At 39.4% G+C, this 19,527-nt stretch overlaps 1 protein-coding gene across 2 annotated transcripts in view; it reads right to left on the bottom strand.

Annotated features, from left to right (window-relative positions):
* zmp:0000000896 (caspase recruitment domain-containing protein 10) overlaps positions 1–16,115 on the bottom strand; it is a 26,307-nt gene extending 10,192 nt beyond the window's left edge. For both annotated transcript variants that reach the window (XM_034301531.2, XM_034301532.2), the window contains exons 1-11: positions 15,962–16,115; positions 7,267–7,497; positions 6,009–6,146; positions 5,683–5,869; positions 4,965–5,103; positions 4,361–4,540; positions 4,139–4,258; positions 2,731–2,856; positions 1,079–1,261; positions 786–875; positions 666–702 (exon numbers count right to left, since the gene is read on the bottom strand). In XM_034301531.2, coding sequence (XP_034157422.1) covers positions 666–702; positions 786–875; positions 1,079–1,261; positions 2,731–2,856; positions 4,139–4,258; positions 4,361–4,540; positions 4,965–5,103; positions 5,683–5,869; positions 6,009–6,146; positions 7,267–7,497; positions 15,962–15,968 — 1,438 coding nt within the window. In that variant the 5' untranslated portion in view covers positions 15,969–16,115. The remainder of the gene's footprint in view (positions 1–665; positions 703–785; positions 876–1,078; positions 1,262–2,730; positions 2,857–4,138; positions 4,259–4,360; positions 4,541–4,964; positions 5,104–5,682; positions 5,870–6,008; positions 6,147–7,266; positions 7,498–15,961) is intronic.
* Between the last annotated feature and the right edge of the window lie 3,412 nt (positions 16,116–19,527).

Below are 19,527 nucleotides of genomic sequence, written 5' to 3'. Positions count from 1 at the left end.
TTCTGTGGACAGAAAGTCTTTGACAAATCCACACCTGTTTCTGATCTGTTGGACAGGTGTATGGGAATTTTTCTTCATTATGCTGAGAATTCTTCTGTCATTAGCTGTGGAGGTCTTTACAGTTACCAGTCACTTTATAGTTACTAAGCTCACCAGTTCACTCTTTCTTCTTAATAATGTTCCAAACAGTTGATTTGGTAAACCTGATGTTTGCCTGATGTCTCTAACTGCTTTATTCTTGTTTCTCAGCCTTATAATGGATTCCTTGACTTTGATTGGCACAACCTTTGATTGATAAACAGCAAAATCAGACTCCAAAAGAGACCCAAAGCCGAGAATCAAGACTAGATGCTGAAAGCTCTCTTATAGCTGCACTAATGAAACGATTAAAAACACCCGTGTAATCACACACCTGCGAAGTCCTTTATCTCTAATACCCTTTTTTTCACATCTAAGAATGTGCACTTTGTGCACAATGTGAATTGTTTGAGTACAAATTTTAAAACACTACAGTACAGAGGGAAAAGAAATGCCTTTGTCCCAAACATTATGGAAGGCACTGTTTAACTCTCACACAACATGTAACATATACGATGTTCACAAGTACAATTTATAGTAATTATAATTCTGTGTATGAAATGATTTAGCTGCAGTGAGTTTCTTACCCTCTGAGTGTTCACTGTTCTGACCATTAGAGGGGGACTGTAAACAGTAAATAATTACAATCCATGAATCAATGTATAATATAAACACATTGTGTGTGTGTGTGTGTGTGTGTGAAAAACCTTATTTAGTAGCTGTGAGCTGTCGTAAGAGGTCAGACTGAGTGAACAGCACGGCCCAAAACACTCATCACTGAGCAGAGACAGGTGAGACTGTACACACACACACACACACACACACACACACACACACACACACAGAATAAGAGAATCTGAGATAATCATATAATTAACAGCACAACAGATGGTTTAATGTTACAGCAAGCCAATATCTACTTCCTGTGTTTAGCTCTTTGCACTGTTTTTGACTCAGTGTGTGTGTGTGTGTGTGTGAGTGTGTGTGTGTATTAACTTACTCCATGACTGCAGCACTGTGTGTGTGTGTGCTCCTGCTCATGGTTCTTGTCCTTCTCTCTCTCCAGCTCTCTGTGCAGCTGCTCCACTTGGCCCTGCAGCTCAGTGATGCATTTACGCAGACGGTTCTTATCCAGCAGACAGTCAGTGAACTCCAGCTGCAAGCTGTCCCGACTGCGCAAAGCCTAACACACACACACACACACACACACACACACACAAACACACAAACACACAGTCACAATGTTAGTGTATAATTATGTGTAGCATTTCCTTTGGCTGCCTCCTTGTCACGATGATAGTCTAGATTCTTCAGAATGTCACAAATACACACAAATACTCTAAAACACACTGCATTTACTGTACAATAACACACACACACACACACATACACACACACACACACAAACACACTAATGCAGAGGAACACACCACTAGTGCACGCTAAGATCCTTAAAAACTTCTGATGATGTTAAGGACAATGATGTTCTTAATATGTTTTATTAAAGCTCATAGTTGGATGTGTTTGTGTGTGTGTGTGTGTGTGTGCGTATGTGTTTGTGTGTGTGTGTATGTGTGTGTGTGTGTGTGTGTGTGTATGTGTGTATGTGTGTGTTGAGACATGCTTAACACCCCCACACCTGTTAGCTCATTGCAACACCTCAGATATTTGTTTCAGGTTCTCTCCTGCAGGTAGAATGAGGCTGAGGAGGAGGAGGAGTGACTGCACACCTTCCTCACATTAAAATGCACACACACACACACACACAGACACACACACACACACACACAAAGAGAGTTCACATTATTGTACTCCTTTAACCCCAAAGTTCTGGACCTACCAAGCACTCTTCACAGGACAAGCTGTAAAGAGAGTCCAAGAGATCTGGTTCTGACAGATCACCTAACAATACCTCATACCATTACCACACACACACACACACACACACACACACACACACACACACACACACACACACACAGTTTGGAGGTCTGAACTGAAGGTCATCTCCTGGGAAGGTGCAGGAAATATTTGCGTTCATTTGATTTGCATTTCCTCTGCATTTGCTAAAAGTTTTATGTTCATCTCTGACTCTTTATGTTAAACATCACGTCGTATCTCTCAGTCCTTGTGTATGACCTCAGAACACACCGAGGTCAAAGGTGAACAGAGGTGCCTACTTCTCTCTTATCTCTCCCCTGCCTTCTCTCCTCTGTCTCTGATCTGCACATAAACTGCTCTCACACTCTTGAGAGTGAGCTGGTTAAATCTTTCTGAGGTTATGCCTACACTGGCGAAAAGGCTGAGCTGAAGATTCTTTAATCACAAGAATAAACGCTAAAAACTTGAAATCAACACCAGTCTCCTGTCAGCGGACTCTTTACCAAATTTCTAACAGCCTGGTGTCGTGACCCAGATGGCACAGTAACACCTCTCTGGGGAGTTATGCCATTAATGAATGACAGGAACATGGAGGAGAAAACATCATCATATATAAGAGAAACGGTGAGCAGATGGAGTGCAGACAGGAATCTAAACATCACCTCCGTAGACCTGGTGGAGTCCTGAGATACCTGATGCACTTCCTTTATCCTGAAGATGAAATTCAGTTTGGTAACTGTGTGTGTGTGTGTGTGTGTGTGTGCATTATACCTGGTCTCTCTCTCTCTCCAGGTCCATAATTTGGTTGAAATAAGACAAACTCCTCTTCTGCTCTTCCTCCCAGTCCAACTGCAGAGTCCGCAGCTTCAACTGTAACTGCTCACACTGAGCCTCCAACTGATACCACACACACACACACACACGCACACACACCACGTATAAATACACACATACATCTCAGAACTCTAATATGTCTCTATGCTCTGGTTTTAAGCAAATTCCCAAACTCTGGTCATAAGAACGGCTATCTGTTTTCATAATTTACTTTTCTGTTGTGTTTTAGATTCTTACTTTTATACACACACACACACACACACACACACACACACACATATATATATATATATATATATATATATATAATTTTATATACAGTATATTATTATATATTCATTCATCTTCACATTCTCATTGTTCCCATTTGTTTTAATTCCAAATGTAACATTTACATAAAAACAGTACAATGGAATCAAAACTAATGATAAAATAAAAATGATGTTTTTCACACTTACATCTTTAAACTTTGTTGTGATATTTAAGCAAGAGGAACAAAATGTTCAGACTTTGTGCCCGAATCTTCATTCCGTCTAACAGTGGAGGAACAATGGAAGCCTTTCCACTTTTATGGCACTTTTATAGTCTATATTTACATTTACATTTATGGCATTTGGCAGACGCCCTTATCCAGAGCGACTTACAATAGTGCTTTGAAGTCTATCAAAAATACATTCTGACATTATATCTACATAATATTATAATACTATAATAATTACTTTTGCCAAATTTGAAAAAAAATTATCCTGATATTCAGAACCTCACTACTGAGTTTTCTGCTAATCTCTAAACAAATCGCTTGATTTTGTTTAATTTTTAATTTCTTTTAATCAATCTTTTAATTTATATTCTTATTTTCTAATTTATTGTCTTTTGCACTTTAATTTTAACTTTTTGTTTTTTTAATATCTTTATATTTCTCTTTTATCCTTTAATGCTCTGTATTCATTTTGATTGTACTTCGATGTAAAGCACTTTGACTTGCCTTTGTGTGTGAAATGTGCTGTATAAATAAAGCTGCCCATTCACCAGCCAGTAAATTTGCAAATTACGTAAATTGCATGACGTAGATATCATAACAACCTCTAGGTGGCACTGGAGTATTTTAAAAAATTGTTCTAATGTGTTTATATTCTGCATTTTCATCATGATAAATAACAACAATCCTGTAAAAACTGGTGCAAGAAGAATTAGCTTATTTCCAATTGAGAGCATGCTAAAGATGCTGCTTTCTGAAAAAAAAAAACAACTATAAATACCATTTTTCCAGACTGAATTGTATCTGTACATCATCTGAGATGTTCACTTGAGAAGATGATAAAAATCAGTGTTTATGTTTCCTCACCTTTTCTCTAACAGACTCAGCGCTCTCCAGCTCCCCCTGTAGTCTGATAATGGTACTGCAGAGCTCCTTCCTCTGTTCTGCTGCTTCCCTCCGGTCCTGATGAAGAATATCCAGCAGTGCCTGAAAGCACACACACACACACACACACACACACACATACTAAAACCTAGGCTTTGATACATTTATAAGTTATATATTCATAAATTTTTGAAGTCTCTTCACCTGTGTACCAGTGATGCGCTGTCTCAGTGAATCTGTGCTTTGCAGTAGCACCTCCTGACCAGCAGGGGCAGCGCACACGCTCACAAACACTCCACTCGTCCTTGTGACAGACGCTGATTGGGCAGAGTCTCCATGAGTGCTTTTCTCCGCCTCCTTTACTCTGTTCTTCAGTTGTTCTATCTGAAATACAGAGGAAGAGTCAATAGTTGTGACCACACCTTCTGGTCTTCTGTGGACCAATCACTTCACTGGAGATGTATATACTCTCTCTGTACAGTCATATCAGTGTGCTAGCTAGTGAGTAAAGATCATTCTTTTTCTTATGGGTTGATTTCCTGTTTCTGACCAATCAGAGACCAGAATGTGATTTTAGAAACCATGATCATTATCCCAAGTTCATTACTGGAAGAAAAACAAAATGATTTTGATATTTTTTTCCTCTTAAAAGTTGTCATTCTATTATTTATTCATTATGTGAGTGAAAAGATTTTAGTCACTAAGCCACAAGATTCACATTGCTGAAGAGTACCTGGAAAGAATGATCTAGTTAGTGAGTTCGTTGTGTGTGTGTGTGTGTGTGTGTGTGTGTGTGTGTGTGTGATACCTGTGACAGTAACTCTCTCTCTCGGGTGGAGGTGTTACGTTGGTCTTCTAGAGCTCGTGAATATTTTACTGCCTGCTCTAAAAGTCTCTCCTTCAGCCGACCCAACTCCCTCGCTCCTGCCTCGGAGTCCTGCCTCAACCTGTCTCACACACACACACACACACACACATTAACCTGTATGTATATAAGAGTTAAGTTTTAACATGGAAGATCTGGAATGTCTGTAGATTTTACAGGTTGTAACAGTCCGAGTGTAGATCCTGTTATTGCTGTAGATCTCGTTATAAGTGTCACGTCCATCAGGTAACACTGAGATACAGTACAGTACATCCAGACTACAGTGTACCAGTCCTGGTACAACACAGCCAGTTTACCATATATCCACGTGGGATACTTTGAACCAGTCGTGGATAAGATATATCGATCTAGGCTATGAAATATCAATCCGGTTTACCATGTTTCAGGCCAGGCTACAATCTTTTAAACACATTTAATGATTTCTCATTCTCATTCACAATCTATCAAACTTTACTAAATCTTTACAATGTATTAATCTGGTTTGTGATGCACCAATCCAGTTCCTGAGGAATCAGTCAAGGCTGAGATTTATCAATCCCAATTACAGTGTATCAGTCTGGGCTACAGTAACACAAATTCAGCTTTAAATAGAGCTTTTGCACATGTGTGTGTGTGTGTGTGTGTGTGTGTGTGTGTATGCCTCTCTAGCTGGCTGTGCTCCTGTCTGAGTTCCTGGTTTTTCCTTTCCACTCGGCTGCGTTCGTCCTCAGCTACACGGCAGCGCTGCGAGAGTCTCCGCTCACACATGCGACTGTTACGCAACTGCTCTCGCAACTTTCGCACCTCTAGCAGCAGGAACTGGGTCAGACCTTCATGACCTTCCTCATCTACACACACATACAAACACACACACACACACAGGCACACACACAATACTTCACCATTTTGTATAAGACAATAAGAAATAAATTTACACATGCATACAGATTCACACACACGTGCACACACACACACACACACACACACCGAGCATCATGGAGCAGCGCTGCGTGGCCTGCTGGCCTGTCAGTTGTGTGTATTGTTCAGGATGGTAAAACTCTAGAGACTCCATGAAGGCCTGCAGTCCACGCTGACCACGCCCCCTCAAGATATCCAATAAACGACCTGCAAGGACACACACACACACACCAATCAAATCACTCCATATGTTATTATATATACAAAAATACAGAGTGAGAAATTAAAGACAGACGGGACAGGGGCAGTAGTGTGATGGTCATACGGGGCAGTAAGTTCTGGGGGCAGTAAGATGGAGCTGGAGCAGTAAGGTGAGTAGGAGGCAGCTGGGCGAGGCAGTGGCAATAAGGTGATGGTTAATATTCAGTGGTACAGTAGAGGATGTAAGGTGAGGAGCAGTAAGGTGAGGCAGGGTCAGTAGGGAGAATTAGTGGGGCAGTAAGATGGATGCAGTTGGGGCCAACAATGTGAGGTGGGGCAGTAGGTGGCAGTAACGTGAGGAAGAGATGGATCAGTTAGGTCAGGTTCGGGGCAGTAGGGGGCAGTTGTTGCTCTGACCAGACTTACTGTCGTAGGAGAAGCTGTGTGGAGTTGAACAGTAGGGGGCAATAAGGTGAGGGAGAGGGGGGCAGTAAGGTAAGGTGGGGACAGTAGGGGGCAGTAGAGTAGGGGTACTAGGGGGCAGTTGTTGCTCTGACCAGCCTTGCTGATGTGTAGAGGGTGCTGTGTGGAGTTGAGCAGCAGGGGGCAATAAGGTGAGGGAGAGGGGGGCAGTAAGGGGAGGTGGGGACAGTAGGGGGCAGTAGAGTAGGGGCTGTAGGGGGTAGTTGTTGCTCTGACCAGCATTGCTGATGCATAGGGGAAGCTGTGTGGAGTTGAGCAGCAGGGGGCAATAAGGTGAGGGAGAGGGGGGCAGTAAGGGGAGGTGTGGTCAGTAGGGGGCAGTAAAGTAGGGGCTGTAGGGGGTAGTTGTTGCTCTGACCAGCCTTACTGAAGCGTAGGAGAAGCTGTGTGGAGTTGAGCAGCAGGGGGCAATAAGGTGAGGGAGAGGGGGGCAGTAAGGGGAGGTGTGGTCAGTAGGGGGCAGTAAAGTAGGGGCTGTAGGGGGTAGTTGTTGCTCTGACCAGCCTTACTGAAGCGTAGGAGAAGCTGTGTGGAGTTGAGCAGCAGGGGGCAATAAGGTGAGAGAGAAATGGGGCAGTAAGGGGAGGTGGGGACAGTAGGGGGCAGTAGAGTAGGGGCTGTAGGGGGTAGTTGTTGCTCTGACCAGCCTTGCTGATGCGTAGGGGAAGCTGTGTGGAGTTGAGCACTTCATCCTCGTCCTGCTCATCGATGACTTTACACTGGCGCAGATATGGTGTGAGTTTAGCCGGGTTCAGGATTCGGGTCAGTTTGTGCCGCACCCCCTCCACACGTTCCCACAAGTCCTCACACGCCTCCTCACTCCATGGAAACTCCTCAGGGGGAACGTCACACTGCCCCGCCCACTCACTCCCACCTGCACCAACAGAGAGTCACAGTGAGGGTAAAGTCACAGGTGAAGTACAGAAAAAAATCTAAACATGTTCCTGCTTGTCTGGGGTTAAACACAGCAGATGTTACGTTCTGTGCATTCTCTGTAAAGACAGTCCTGTGTTCATCCCAGGACTCTTACTCACTGTCTGCTCATACTGAACATGCTGTAAACACACACACACACACACACACACACGGTACTGTTTGTCTTTACTCTTCTACACCTGTACACTATACTGATTTTTATTCGCATTACCCAAAGAGGATGAGTTCTCTTTACAGTCAAAGTTTCTTCCTCATGTCTTCTCAGGGAGTTTTACCTCACCACTTTTACCTCTCTATTGTTCATTAGGGATCTATATCCACATCTGGATTTCTATAAAGCTGCACTGTGACAATGTCTATTGTAAAATAAATAAATAAATAAATAAAATGAAGGAGTCTCCAGTGTCAGCGCTTTGTAACAGTCAGAGGTAAAACTGTAACTGTAAGTTTTCCAACGTCTTCAGGACAGAGGAGTTTACGCTTCTTTGCAGTTTCTCACTAACATGCAGAACAAGCTGCGATTATTTCTCTTATTAACTTGAAGAGAGAGAATAAAGAGACTCTGGTGAGGGAACGAGTGTTTATAGCTGCTATAACGTAAGTGACAACAGGAACTCACTCGTTTCACTGACGTTTCAGAAAAATGAAACAGATAAAAAGTATGAGGTGTTGTTCTTTAGTAAATAAAATATTTGTAATCCTTGGCTAATTGCTGTGGTATAAGACGAATAAAACACTTAGGGACGTGCTGTTATAGGAAAATAATCAACTTCAATCAAAAGAAACTCTGCTTTATTACATCACCCCGTCACTCAGTATTTTACTGTAACACACACACACACACACACACACACATATATATATATATATATGAGTATCCACTATTCCAGATTCTCAGATTCTGTATCCTGTGGGTTTTTCCCCCATGAGCTCATAGTGAAAAGATGGAGTGTGTGTGTGTGTGTGTGTGAAGGAGAACTCGGTGGGTTTCGCCTGCATAATTAACCAGAAGTCCCCAAAATCCTACAGTTGTGTGTCAGTGGTCAGGAATGTAAACATGGCGGTCTGAGCCTGGATTACTCACTGCCTGATAAACTTCAGAGAGAGAGAGACAGAGGGAGAGAGAGAGAGAGAGAGAGGGAGAAAGAGGGAGAAAAGAGAGAGAGAGATACGAATATTTTATATCTCTCTACCCTGCACATGCTCTCGGCACGCAAACGCTGAGTATGTTTTTATGTAAGAGCTGCATGATGGCACTTGTCCGTCTCACTGAGAGTAAAAACAGTGTAACACTCGATTATTAGCACATCATCATTGCACTTAATACTCACATCTACCTTCTCACTCTCAGAACATTCAGCATTTAAAGAGTTAGACGTTAGTTATGCTGAAGGTCCTGACAGCAGAAGATCTAAAAACATTACACAAGTTAGTTTTAATATTTCACAATGTTATTGCTAATGTTAAAAAAAATGAATTGTAGCTTTTAAATAGCTTTTTATTTTTATTTGCCTTACTTTTAGTGGAACATAAATTTTACATTACTTTTATATTCTTTTCATTATTACAATTTTATTCTATTTTTACACACTTTTTATTATATATTTTTATATATTATATACTGATATTATCTTCTTCTTTCCACTGTAAAATATGAGCCCTAATAGTTTCTGAGCTTATTTCTTCTCTTTAACTCCAGTTGTCATGAGAAGTTTTTGATTTTAATCTCAGGTTTATAAATTTTCAAAGATTAAACTTAAAGTAGTCCATTGTCTTGACTTGGCTTTGAGCTGAAACAAAGCTTATCTTCAGGTTTACTCACGTTTTTAAGGCAGCAGGTGAACTTTTGTTTCTAAGTTTAAACTACTTGAAATGCCTTAAAGTGTCTATAGTATAATTTATTTAATTATTATTATTTACCAATTTTACTATTTTATTTCTGTCTACCTATTTTTTCTTTTCTTCACGCTGTAAAGCACTTTGATCTGCATGTTAAAGGTGTTATAAAAATAAAGTTTATTTATTAACCAGAAATGTATAGCAGGACCTGTGCACCTCTGACTGCATTAAACTGTGAGAAAGATAAAAGATGCTACGTTTACATAATTCCTGTATTTGCACTTAGTCTACATCTGTCTAAATATGTGCATATAGACACACACACACACACACACACACATTAAATTACAGTAAAAACATGATCACGTCTTTAGTTGTGTGTAGATTAAATCTAAAACCTCAAGTATGCTAAAAATGCACATGAACACCTGTGTGTAAGCCCCGCCCCCTCGCAGTCTTTATGTGGGTGAAATGACTGAGCAGGTCAGGACAGAGCGCTCGGCCACGTCCCAAATCACACTCACTCTCTTCTCTACTCCACACTTTCCAGACGTTCACTTTAATACAGGGATAAAGACTGAGCTAAACGCCTGACTCTCAGAGTGATTAAAAACATCAGCACTGAAATAATTACATGAGTTAAATAAACACCAAGAGTTAACACTGTAAGAGTTAAATAAACACCAAGAGTTAAAACTGTAAGAGTTCAATTAACACCGAGAGTTAACACTGTAAGAGTTAAATAAACACCAAGAGTTAAAACTGTAAGAGTTAAATAAACACCAAGAGTTAACACTGTAAGAGTTAAATAAACACCAAGAGTTAACACTGTAAGAGTTAAATAAACACCAAGAGTTAAAACTGTAAGAGTTCAATTAACACCGAGAGTTAACACTGTAAGAGTTAAATAAACACCAAGAGTTAACACTGTAAGAGTTAAATAAACACCAAGAGTTAACACTGTAAGAGTTAAATAAACACCAAGAGTTAAAACTGTAAGAGTTAAATAAACACCGAGAGTTAACACTGTAAGAGTTAAATAAACACCAAGAGTTAAAACTGTAAGAGTTAAATAAACACAGAGAGTTAAAACTGTAAGAGTTAAATAAACACCGAGAGTTAAAACTGTAAGAGTTAAATAAACACCAAGAGTTAAAACTGTAAGAGTTAAATTAACACCGAGAGTTAACACTGTAAGAGTTAAATAAACACCAAGAGTTAACACTGTAAGAGTTAAATAAACACCAAGAGTTAAAACTGTAAGAGTTAAATTAACACCGAGAGTTAACACTGTAAGAGTTAAATAAACACCAAGAGTTAACACTGTAAGAGTTAAATAAACACAGAGAGTTAAAACTGTAAGAGTTCAATTAACACCGAGAGTTAACACTGTAAGAGTTAAATAAACACCAAGAGTTAAAACTGTAAGAGTTAAATAAACACCGAGAGTTAAAACTGTAAGAGTTAAATAAACACCGAGAGTTAACACTGTAAGAGTTAAATAAACACCAAGAGTTAAAACTGTAAGAGTTAAATAAACACCGAGAGTTAAAACTGTAAGAGTTAAATAAACACCGAGAGTTAAAACTGTAAGAGTTAAATAAACACCAAGAGTTAACACTGTAAGAGTTAAATAAACACAGAGAGTTAAAACTGTAAGAGTTAAATAAACACCGAGAGTTAACACTGTAAGAGTTAAATAAACACCAAGAGTTAAAACTGTAAGAGTTAAATAAACACCGAGAGTTAAAACTGTAAGAGTTAAATAAACACCGAGAGTTAAAACTGTAAGAGTTAAATAAACACCGAGAGTTAAAACTGTAAGAGTTAAATAAACACCAAGAGTTAACACTGTAAGAGTTAAATAAACACCAAGAGTTAAAACTGTAAGAGTTAAATAAACACCAAGAGTTAACACTGTAAGAGTTAACACTGTAAGAGTTAATTAAATATTGTAAGCACTAAATCAGTAACGATAAATGTAACGGGTTAATGAAACAACACTGTAATAGATGGTTCAATACTAGAAAAGTTTAAGAATCTCTTGAAAGCAGTCTGAACTCTCGCAGTGTTTAATAAGGCATAATCATTAACACAGTCAGTGTTGAATTAATAAGGTATAATCATTAACACCGTCAGTGCTGAATTAATAAGGCATAATCATTAACACAGTCAGTGCTGAATTAATAAGGCATAATCATTAACACCGTCGGTGCTGAATTAATAAGGCATAATCATTAACACCGTTGGTGTTGAATTAATAAGGCATAATCATTAACACCGTCGGTGTTGAATTAATAAGGCATAATCATTAACACCGTCAGTGCTGAATTAATAAGGCATAATCATTAACACCGTCGGTGTTGAATTAATAAGGCATAATCATTAACACCGTCGGTGTTGAATTAATAAGGCATAATCATTAACACCGTCAGTGTTGAATTAATAAGGCATAATCATTAACACCGTCGGTGCTGAATTAATAAGGCATAATCATTAACACCGTTGGTGTTGAATTAATAAGGCATAATCATTAACACCGTCGGTGTTGAATTAATAAGGCATAATCATTAACACCGTCAGTGCTGAATTAATAAGGCATAATCATTAACACCGTCGGTGCTGAATTAATAAGGCATAATCATTAACACCGTCAGTGTTGAATTAATAAGGCATAATCATTAACACCGTCGGTGTTGAATTAATAAGGCATAATCATTAACACCGTCAGTGCTGAATTAATAAGGCATAATCATTAACACCGTCGGTGTTGAATTAATAAGGCATAATCATTAACACAGTCGGTGTTGAATTAATAAGGCATAATCATTAACACCGTCGGTGTTGAATTAATAAGGCATAATCATTAACACCGTCAGTGCTGAATTAATAAGGCATAATCATTAACACCGTCAGTGTTGAATTAATAAGGCATAATCATTAACACCGTCGGTGTTGAATTAATAAGGCATAATCATTAACACCGTCGGTGTTGAATTAATAAGGCATAATCATTAACACCGTCAGTGTTGAATTAATAAGGCATAATCATTAACACCGTCTGTGCTGAATTAATAAGGCATAATCATTAACACCGTCGGTGTTGAATTAATAAGGCATAATCATTAACACCGTCAGTGTTGAATTAATAAGGCATAATCATTAACACCGTCAGTGTTGAATTAATAAGGTATAATCATTAACACCGTCGGTGTTGAATTAATAAGGCATAATCATTAACACCGTCGGTGTTGAATTAATAAGGCATAATCATTAACACCGTCAGTGTTGAATTAATAAGGCATAATCATTAACACCGTCAGTGCTGAATTAATAAGGCATAATCATTAACACCGTCGGTGTTGAATTAATAAGGCATAATCATTAACACCGTCGGTGTTGAATTAATAAGGCATAATCATTAACACCGTCAGTGTTGAATTAATAAGGCATAATCATTAACACCGTCTGTGCTGAATTAATAAGGTATAATCATTAACACCGTCGGTGTTGAATTAATAAGGCATAATCATTAACACCGTCGGTGTTGAATTAATAAGGCATAATCATTAACACCGTCAGTGTTGAATTAATAAGGCATAATCATTAACACCGTCGGTGCTGAATTAATAAGGCATAATCATTAACACCGTCGGTGTTGAATTAATAAGGCATAATCATTAACACCGTCGGTGTTGAATTAATAAGGCATAATCATTAACACCGTCGGTGTTGAATTAATAAGGCATAATCATTAACACCGTCTGTGCTGAATTAATAAGGCATAATCATGAACACCGTCGGTGTTGAATTAATAAGGCATAATCATTAACACCGTCAGTGTTGAATTAATAAGGCATAATCATGAACACAGTCGGTGCTGAATTAATAAGGCATAATCATTAACACCGTCTGTGCTGAATTAATAAGGCATAATCATTAACACCGTCAGTGCTGAATTAATAAGGTATAATCATTAACACCGTCAGTGTTGAATTAATAAGGCATAATCATTAACACAGTCAGTGCTGAATTAATAAGGCATAATCATTAACACCGTCAGTGTTGAATTAATAAGGCATAATCATTAACACCGTCAGTGTTGAATTAATAAGGCATAATCATTAACACCGTCTGTGCTGAATTAATAAGGTATAATCATTAACACCGTCGGTGTTGAATTAATAAGGCATAATCATTAACACCGTCAGTGTTGAATTAATAAGGCATAATCATTAACACCGTCGGTATTGAATTAATAAGGCATAATCATTAACACCGTCGGTGTTGAATTAATAAGGCATAATCATTAACACCGTCGGTGTTGAATTAATAAGGCATAATCATTAACACCGTCAGTGTTGAATTAATAAGGCATAATCATTAACACCGTCGGTGCTGAATTAATAAGGCATAATCATTAACACCGTCGGTGTTGAATTAATAAGGCATAATCATTAACACCGTCAGTGTTGAATTAATAAGGCATAATCATTAACACCGTCTGTGCTGAATTAATAAGGCATAATCATGAACACCGTCGGTGTTGAATTAATAAGGCATAATCATTAACACCGTCGGTGTTGAATTAATAAGGCATAATCATGAACACAGTCGGTGCTGAATTAATAAGGCATAATCATTAACACCGTCTGTGCTGAATTAATAAGGCATAATCATTAACACCGTCAGTGCTGAATTAATAAGGTATAATCATTAACACCGTCAGTGTTGAATTAATAAGGCATAATCATTAACACAGTCAGTGCTGAATTAATAAGGCATAATCATTAACACCGTCAGTGTTGAATTAACAAGGCATAATCATTAACACCGTCAGTGCTGAATTAATAAGGCATAATCATTAACACCGTCGGTGCTGAATTAATAAGGCATAATCATTAACACCGTCGGTGTTGAATTAATAAGGCATAATCATTAACACCGTCGGTGTTGAATTAATAAGGCATAATCATTAACACCGTCGGTGTTGAATTAATAAGGCATAATCATTAACACCGTCTGTGCTGAATTAATAAGGCATAATCATGAACACCGTCGGTGTTGAATTAATAAGGCATAATCATTAACACCGTCAGTGTTGAATTAATAAGGCATAATCATGAACACCGTCAGTGTTGAATTAATAAGGTATAATCATTAACACAGTCGGTGTTGAATTAATAAGGTATAATCATTAACACCGTCAGTGTTGAATTAATAAGGTATAATCATTAACACCGTCAGTGTTGAATTAATAAGGCATAATCATTAACACAGTCAGTGCTGAATTAATAAGGCATAATCATTAACACCGTCAGTGTTGAATTAATAAGGCATAATCATTAACACCGTCAGTGTTGAATTAATAAGGCATAATCATTAACACCGTCAGTGTTGAATTAATAAGGCATAATCATTAACACCGTCAGTGTTGAATTAATAAGGCATAATCATTAACACCGTCGGTGTTGAATTAATAAGGCATAATCATTAACACCGTCGGTGTTGAATTAATAAGGCATAATCATTAACACAGTCAGTGCTGAATTAATAAGGCATAATCATTAACACCGTCAGTGTTGAATTAACAAGGCATAATCATTAACACCGTCAGTGCTGAATTAATAAGGCATAATCATTAACACCGTCGGTGTTGAATTAATAAGGCATAATCATTAACACCGTCAGTGTTGAATTAATAAGGCATAATCATTAACACAGTCAGTGCTGAATTAATAAGGCATAATCATTAACACCGTCAGTGTTGAATTAACAAGGCATAATCATTAACACCGTCAGTGCTGAATTAATAAGGCATAATCATTAACACCGTCGGTGCTGAATTAATAAGGCATAATCATTAACACAGTCAGTGCTGAATTAATAAGGCATAATCATTAACACAGTCAGTGTTGCAGTGTTTATTTGTGTCCAGCTGCAAACAATTCAACACTCACAGTAACAACTCTGGATGCAGCTGAATGTAAAGGTAGATTTAGGTGTTAATTCAACATTGTAAAGCCTAGCTAAACACTATATGATTAAATATACACTAATTAATTAAACACTGTAGTGTTAAGCCTGTACAGTAGATGTTAATTCAACACTTTATCTGTAACCAAACACTTTCAGTGTTAATAACGATCTAGACTAATGAAAATATGTATAATTGAGACCTCATTAACACAGAAATAAACACAAACACCATTAATACACCAACACCACAGCAAAATTAACACCTACTTTCATTAATAATCACCTGTACAATGAAGTATGACACTGTTTAATTAACATTCTGTAGATGAACTCAGATAAACACTGCATTCAGCACTTCAGGTGTTAAAACTCTGGTGTTAGTTCAGTCAGTACAGTAGGCGTTAATGTAACACTGAATTAATTTAACACTTTAATATTGGAAATGTTAAGTAATGCGGTAGATGTGAATGTAAGACTAGTGATTTATCTGATGGTGTTAATCCAGAGCAGTAGGTGTTAGTAAAGTGTTTACAAGTTCAAAAAGTTAATTCAGGTGTTAAAAACTAAATGTGTTCAGCTCTTACCGCTCATCGTCCAGGCTGTAGGAGAAAAACGATCCTGTCAAATGAAAGGAAGAGGTGTGGAGCTGCACTATTCACACACTCACACACACACACACATACACACTCACACACACACGCACACACACACACACTCACACCATGTCTCCACCTCATTCTTCCCTTCTTTCTCCAGCAGCACTCCACTGTGTGTGTGTGTGTGTGTGTGTGTGTGAGTGAGTGAGTGTGTGTGTGTGTGTGTGTGTGTGTGTGTGTGAGTGTGTGTGTGTGTGTGTGTGTGTGTGTGTGTGTGTGTGTGCACTGGTTAATATTTAACTGAAATATAGGTGTAAATATTTAGAGCTCAGAGAGTAAAGGACTCATGACACACTCTCAGAAATAAAGCACTTGTCTCTGGTTTGGTGCCATCGAGGAAACATGTTTAACTTTAAGTGTGTCTTTATACCTTTAAAATCATTTAGTGGAATAAACATAATATACACATCACAACATAAATGTGCATCATTTACAGTAATATATATGCTGTAAAAATGCCAACACATTTATTTACTTTATTACATTATTAACATGTATAAAAATTATAGCTCCAATGTAGAGAAATTTAATTTAGGGAAAAAAACCTTTTCATTGAATGAATTTAATTTAATGGTGATGGACAGATCTAGAGTTTCTTCTCCTTGGAAAAAATAAAATGCAATTTTAGTCTTAAAAGCCGCACGGAAACATCTTTAAATTGATTTCTGAAAGTTTTGTTTTTCTCTGAATGAGTGACTGAATCATCTGAAGTTGATTCACTGACTCAGCAGAATCAACACATTACATCACGAGACCGGAAATGTTTAAAACTCGCTAAGAGTGAGACACAACACACACTCACACAGATAATCCAGAGCTTTTCCTGACTAACAGGAACCAGGAGAACCCTGGGTTCTAGATCATTCTCCACCAATGTGACAGACGACTGGAACTGTTACCATGACAACGGTAAAAGTGACTGAATCTTCACTGTTAAATCTAACACACCAGATGAGCTTTAAACACTGTTCCTTTACCTAATAAACGACAGATGAAAGGTGTGAACATTTAATCCACTATGAGGTGATGTTTATCATAATAAACAGTATTCACTTAATTCACAGTGAAGAGAAAAATAACACTGAAATAATCTGCACCTGATTTTATATTCCTCATTTTATATCACTGTGAACAACTAAAACAGCTAAATATACAACATGGGGAGGAAAACTACACTAAGATTCACCAAGACCAAACAAAACAAGACAAAACAAGACAAAACAAAACAAAACAAAACAAAACTAGGTTGTATTTTTTTTTAACCTGCTGTGACTTGTGAAACATTTGATGTGAGGAAACGTGACTGTGTCTTACAGCCCAGATTAATGTTTTTATATTGCTATAAAACAGTTCTATACTTTATAAACCTGTATAGCTCCATAAACATATTCCACTGAAAGAGAGAGAGAGAGAGAGAGAGAGAGATTAAGAATCATTCTAGGAGAAAGACACACACACCCTGAATACACACACCCTGAACACACACACACCCTGAACACACACACCCTGAACACACACACCCTGAACACACACACACCCTGAATACACTCACACCCTGAATACACACACCCTGAACACACACACACCCTGAATACACACACCCTGAATACACTCACACCCTGAATACACACACCCTGAATACACACACCCTGAATACACTCACACCCTGAATACACACACCCTGAATACACACACCCTGAATACACACACCCTGAGCACACACACCCTGAATACACACACCCTGAGCACACACACCCTGAACACACACACCCTGAACACACACACCCTGAACACACACACACCCTGAACACACACACCCTGAACACACACACACCCTGAGCACACACACCCTGAACACACACACACCCTGAACACACACACACACACCCTGAATACACACACCCTGAATACACACACCCTGAACACACACACCCTGAATACACACACCCTGAACACACACACCCTTAAAGCTTTTAATGAGAACAATCTGTTAGTGAAATAAAGTGTCCAGTGACGGGTCAGTGAGTAAGAGTGGAGTCAGTGGAGTCAGTGAGTGAGAGTGGAGTCAGTGGAGTCAGTGAGTGAGAGTGGAGTCAGTGAGTCAGAGCAGAGTCAGTGAGTGAGAGTGGAGTCAGTGAGTGAGAGTGGAGTCAGTGAGTGAGAGCGGAGTCAGTGAGTCAGAGCGGAGTCAGTGAGTGAGAGCAGAGTCAGTGAGTGAGAGTGGAGTCAGTGAGTGAGAGCGGAGTCAGTGAGTGAGAGTGGAGTCAGTGAGTGAGAGCGGAGTCAGTGAGTCAGAGTGGAGTCAGTGAGTGAGAGCGGAGTCAGTGAGTCAGAGCAGAGTCAGTGAGTGAGAGCGGAGTCAGTGAGTCAGAGTGGAGTCAGTGAGTCAGAGTGGAGTCAGTGAGTCAGAGTGGAGTCAGTGAGTCAGAGCAGAGTCAGTGAGTGAGAGTGGAGTCAGTGAGTGAGAGTGGAGTCAGTGAGTCAGAGCGGAGTCAGTGAGTGAGAATGGAGTCAGTGAGTCAGAGTGGAGTCAGTGAGTCAGAGTGGAGTCAGTGAGTCAGAGCGGAGTCAGTGAGTGAGAGTGGAGTCAGTGAGTGAGAGTGGAGTCAGTGAGTCAGAGCGGAGTCAGTGAGTGAGAATGGAGTCAGTGAGTGAGAGTGGAGTCAGTGAGTCAGAGTGGAGTCAGTGAGTCAGAGCGGAGTCAGTGAGTCAGAGCGGAGTCAGTGAGTCAGAGTGGAGTCAGTGAGTGAGAGTGGAGTCAGTGAGTCAGAGTGGAGTCAGTGAGTGAGAGTGGAGTCAGTGAGTGAGAGTGGAGTCAGTGAGTCAGAGCGGAGTCAGTGAGTCAGAGCGGAGTCAGTGAGTCAGAGCGGAGTCAGTGAGTGAGAGTGGAGTCAGTGAGTGAGAGTGGAGTCAGTGAGTGAGAGTGGAGTCAGTGAGTCAGAGTGGAGTCAGTGAGTCAGAGTGGAGTCAGTGAGTGAGAGTGGAGTCAGTGAGTGAGAGCGGAGTCAGTGAGTCAGAGCGGAGTCAGTGAGTGAGAGTGGAGTCAGTGAGTCAGAGCGGAGTCAGTGAGTGAGAGCGGAGTCAGTGAGTCAGAGCGGAGTCAGTGAGTGAGAGCGGAGTCAGTGAGTCAGAGCGGAGTCAGTGAGTGAGAGTGGAGTCAGTGAGTCAGAGTGGAGTCAGTGAGTGAGAGTGGAGTCAGTGAGTCAGAGTGGAGTCAGTGAGTGAGAGTGGAGTCAGTGAGTGAGAGTGGAGTCAGTGAGTCAGAGTGGAGTCAGTGAGTGAGAGTGGAGTCAGTGAGTCAGAGTGGAGTCAGTGAGTCAGAGTGGAGTCAGTGAGTCAGAGTGGAGTCAGTGATTGATGTAGAAATGATTATTAATATCTGTGATGAGCTCAGAAATGAGATGTTGTGATGTCATTGATCACAATCATGGAGTTCAGTGAACATCACACTGCTGTAACACACATTTCCCCTGGAGGGATTAATACAAGTTTAT

Source organism: Pangasianodon hypophthalmus, chromosome 29, assembly GCF_027358585.1.
Source record: "Pangasianodon hypophthalmus isolate fPanHyp1 chromosome 29, fPanHyp1.pri, whole genome shotgun sequence".
Classification (NCBI taxonomy): Eukaryota; Metazoa; Chordata; class Actinopteri; order Siluriformes; family Pangasiidae; genus Pangasianodon; species Pangasianodon hypophthalmus.
The sequence above is the reverse complement of the archived record's forward strand: the minus strand, read 5'-3'. Positions and strand labels throughout refer to the sequence as shown.